This window comes from Diospyros lotus, chromosome 10, assembly GCF_014633365.1.
Source record: "Diospyros lotus cultivar Yz01 chromosome 10, ASM1463336v1, whole genome shotgun sequence".
Lineage (NCBI taxonomy): Eukaryota > Viridiplantae > Streptophyta > Magnoliopsida > Ericales > Ebenaceae > Diospyros > Diospyros lotus.
In genome coordinates this window covers 8,021,322-8,026,138 of record NC_068347.1, presented here as the reverse complement: position 1 = coordinate 8,026,138, position 4,817 = coordinate 8,021,322, and the positions used below count along the sequence as shown (strand labels likewise).

The 4,817-nt window shown below is 35.1% G+C and overlaps 1 protein-coding gene across 1 annotated transcript; it reads left to right on the top strand.

Annotated features, from left to right (window-relative positions):
* The first annotated feature begins 3,183 nt into the window (after nucleotides 1-3,183).
* LOC127811070 (uncharacterized) lies at nucleotides 3,184-3,639 on the top strand. Its single transcript, XM_052350784.1, has one exon. The coding sequence runs from the start codon at nucleotides 3,184-3,186 to the stop codon at nucleotides 3,637-3,639; it is 456 nt and encodes a 151-aa protein (XP_052206744.1).
* The last annotated feature ends 1,178 nt before the right edge of the window (nucleotides 3,640-4,817 follow it).

The window sequence follows — 4,817 nt, the reverse complement described above, 5'->3', positions numbered from 1 at the left end:
TTTTAAGAACATGAAGCAATAGGAATCGAAGCAATATTGAACAACTGAATGTATTAAGTACACTCATACTATGCTTCACCATATCATATAAAAATGCATATATACATATATATATATGCCCACATACCCATATCACAGATAAGAGTGCAAACACACGCATAGGTATGCATAAAATATTTCCCAAACATCAACTCACTCGTGGTTATATGTTAGCTCAATATCATGCTATGCATACAATTTACCCCTCAAGAACATCTAACCATGATGTGGAATCAAAGGATAAACACTTAAGCATTGACATGATTTTTGTAACATTAGCCTAGCAGGAACGGTCGACAGTTTCCTCATTTTGAGGAAAACGGTCGACAATCCTAGACCCAACAGTTGACCACTAGTGCTTTCCCCAAGTAGACACCTCAAACGGTCAGTAGCCTCCGAACAAACTGCCAACCACTAGTGCATTCTACAACTCTAAACATAACACCTAAGAACCCAAAACTCATGCAAGTCACAATAACTCTTGCATGATCTCAACCCAAACAAGAAAAGTACCATTCCTTGAAAATTATAGGGTGAAACAAACTCTATTTGAAGTTTCAAAAGACTTCAACAAGATTCAGTAAGAATCAAGGGAGAGTTACAAGCATAAACAACATGTAAGAACCATTTACCAAAAATAGGGGTTTTCTCATTAATAATCTCAAAGATACACGGATTCAAGAGTTTAGAACCGAGAAAAGGGTTAATTAAAACTTGCCAAATGGAGAAAGGGAGGTAGGAACTTGCCTTAGATTCTTTATAATTCTTGCTAGAATTGAAGCTATGGAGATAAGAAAAGCTTGAGAGAAAACCAAAACCGCACCTTGCTATTATTCTATATATCCTATGTGTTATCCAAAACAGCAGAATAAAATACAAAATATTATATTGTATTTAAACAACAGTGTAGGAATATTAATACAATACAGTGCAAAGAAAAATAAATACACAACAATATATGAAAATAAACCAGATCAGTGTAGGAATGGAAAAACTGAGGCATGTGACACACAGTTTCCTTAAAATAGATTTGTTGTCTCACCGAAAGTGTTAAAGACTAGTTGGCGTCTGTTTTTCAAAGTACAACGGTTTACAGGTGAAGTTAACACAAACTTCAGAGTTGAACAACAAATTCAAATACTGGTTGAATGCTATCAGATTTGGGAGAGAATGATAATTTTATTTTTGAAAAATTTTGTTGCGAGATCTAATTTTCCAAAGGAGAAAGAAAAAAAAAATGGAAGAAAGGAGGAGGAAGAAGAAAGAAGATAGAAGAGATGACACGCCACAGTGCTAATTTTCTGACGTATGTATATATGTGGTGGGTCTTGCGGTCCGACAAAGGAAGGAAGAAGAAGAAATCGGATGTCAAAAGGGATGGGGCTCACGCGGCTGCTTTCTTTCCTTTTGTTGATCAGATTACAACATCACATATTATACATAACTTAATTTGGCAGCACATTCTGGAAGGAAAGAGAAGAATAGAGAAGAAGACTCTGCTATATACATAATATATTCTATATATATATATATATTCCCTATACACTTTAAGCAATGCAATGCAATGCACGGCACTCCCCTCTGAAAATTCTAGCAGCTTCTCTTCCACCAACTCATTTTATATTATATTTCTATATGATGATATATAATATATTTATACCAAATGGACACCACAAAAGAGAAAAGAAGAAAATGAAAAAAAAAAAAAAGGAGAAAATAGAGAAATATATTCAAGTGCCAGCACATGAGAGAGAATAAGGGTGGGGGAGAAGACCCTTTGAGCGTACAATGCCCCAAAAAAATTTGCGAGCTTATTTTATTATAGGATTGTCGTTATTGCGTGATTTTCTACTTCTTATACCTTCAATTTTAATAGAGGGGATAAATTATAAGTGAAAACTTTGCTTCATTGTGCAGGATAAATAATCGAACTCACAATCTACTAATACAAATTTTAACTTATCATAACCTAACTAATTAACCTGTGCCTTAAAAATAACTTTTTTTATCTTTTATTTTTCATCTTCCATCTTCGCTTCCCTTGTATATTATAATATATGTTACCATAGAATAATATATGGTTTTAATATAATATAATATTTGTTAACATAATATATATTACATATATTTATCTATATATGCCAACCCCATCAAATTGCAAGAGCACAAGCTTACTATGCCTTCTGTCACCTCACTTTTAAATTAACCTTCACTTTCCATTACTTATATTTAATTAATTTTGTTTTCCTTTTTAATACAATATATGTTGCACACTGAATTTTATAATAATATTTTTCTCAATCTTTACTGCAATTTAATTTCCAATAACCCTTAATGAAGAAAATACAATCATTTTGCTCAAAAGCAACTTCATAGCCGATTGGACCACCGCGAGCACTCAAATTAATTTATTACAAAGAAATTAAGAAGGAAATAAAAAAGCAAATGCACACACTAAAATAATGGATTTTGTAGAATTTCAAAAAAGTGAAAGCAAATGCACACACTAAAGTAATCACCTTTTTCTATTTTTCTTCCTCACCATCCCAATAAAAATGTGAAAGCATATCTCGCAATTTGATACGGATAAGAGTGGTTGAACGATCGCTCTCAAGTATGGTACAAGTGATAAAGTTTTCAAATTTTTTTAAAAGTAGTAGAGGATTAATTTTTAATGAAAGTAAAAATGACTTATTTGGTGGTAATTGACCGCGTATCCGCTTGGAAGTGTATAAATTTGCGACTGCATCTGAATGACCTAAAGGTCGAAACAAGGAGGAAGACTGATCTCCTCTAGCACTAGGCAGGCGAATCTTGGACACTTGAGTCATTAAAAAAAAAAAAAAAAAAATAGTAGACTAACCACATGACTGATTTTTCCATAAAATAAATTTTAAAAATATTCTTTATATATTTTATTTTTTAAAAAATAACTTTATTAATAATATTTAAATTCATAACCTTCCTATTATAATAAACTTAATTTTACCATTGTGTCAAATTTTATCACCATCAAATCTTTATTTGAATTTTTTTTTTCTTAAATAGCAAACATTAATAGAAAACACCTCTCAAATGTTATTGTCTATATACACACATAGATCTTGAGCCAAAACCCAGACCATTCATTTCATTTGATTAACAATGGCACCTCCCAAACAAGGAGTGACTGCCATCAGAGGAGATAATGTCTTTAAGAGTAAGGCGACACAGAGAATGAGATCCAGCGGCGACAGCTCCAAAGCTCCCGATCAAGAGATATATGCAGAAGATGGAGAAAACACCTTTGAAGGAGACTTCAGTCAGGAATATGAAGAAACCGGCGGCGGCAGCGGCTACAATCCCGGCGGCAGGGGCAGAGGTGGCAGCGACGGCGGCAACAATCCCGGTGGCAGGGGCGTCGGCAACGGCAACAATCCCGGCGGCAGGGGCAGAGGCGGCAGCGACGGCGGCAACAATCCCGGTGGCAGGGGCGTCGGCGGAGACGGCGGCAACAATCCCAATCAACCGATTACTACTATGCCCCCCAATGGTGGAAGGACTGATCCTACTCCAAATCCAAATCCAAATCCAAGACCTATTCCAAACGGCTTGCCGTAACTCCTAAGTCCTAATCTATAATTTAAATATTATGTATGTGTCTTTGGTCGGTCTTGAATAATGCATGTGCCGCTTCCATGTATGGAGGAGCACTTTGATTTCTGCGTCTTTCTACTTCTTCTCTTGTTCTTCTTCTTCCTGAGGGGCTGACTTTCTTGTTTGCTATAATTTAAATATTATTATGTATGAGTCCTTGGTCGGTCTTGAACAATGAATGTGCCGCTTCCATGTATGGAGGAACACTTTGATTTCTGCGTCTTTCGACTTGTTCTCTTGTTCTTCCTAAGGGGGTTGACCTTGTTGTGTTCAATAATTTGAAAGATTATTGTTGTGTGTTTAATTCTACTGTCTAAACGAGACATCTTCATGGCTACTACATATGTGCTCCTCTCTCTCTCTCTCTCTCTCTCTCTCTCTCTTATTCTCTTCATGGATCACTTCTTACTTAGGCATCCGAGGGTTGGTTGTTTATGGGAAGGCCTTAGGCAGTTCTATTTTAACTGCAAGTTGTTGCAGAATCATCCCAAGAGACGAGCCTAACAGAGGTGAATGTGGAGTGGGCTATATATGTCCACTATTGTGGCCATGAACTATGCCTGATCTAACACTATTCTTGCAGATAAGATTTTTCACGTCATCAACTGATGTTGTCTATGGAAGCAAAAGAAACATCGAATCAGATACCAATTTCCCACGCCGCAATGGATAACATTTGAGTTTTGGAGTTCTTATTGACTTTTTGCTCACGCTCTCTCCAGGGTCTTGAAAAAGGGGTAGGTAACATGAGAGGGGTGCACACATGAAGAAAGTGTTTCATTCATTTGTTCCAAAACAAAATAAAACGAAAAAAAAAAAAAACGGAGGGAGAGAGAGAAAGAGATGATAGAGTACATCAACGCCTGTAGCTTATTAGTCAAAAATAAATAAATAAAGTACATTATAAAGTATTAATTGATCAATAAAATATTTGAGAGACAAAACCTCGTTAATTTAAAAAGTCATTTTGAATTATTCGCTTAAATTTTAATCAACATATCTTCCCTTGCAGCAATTCGTGGAAGAATGAATAGGAAAAAAAAATTTATAATTTCATGAGCGATTGGAGAGACAAAAACTTGTTAATTTAAAAAGTCATTTTGAATAATTCACTTAAATTTTTTATGAACCTATCTTTGCTT

Excerpts from the sequence above, each read along its gene's own strand:
- LOC127811070 (XM_052350784.1), top strand. The coding sequence starts at position 3,184 with ATGGCACCTCCCAAACAAGGAGTGACTGCCATCAGAGGAGATAATGTC.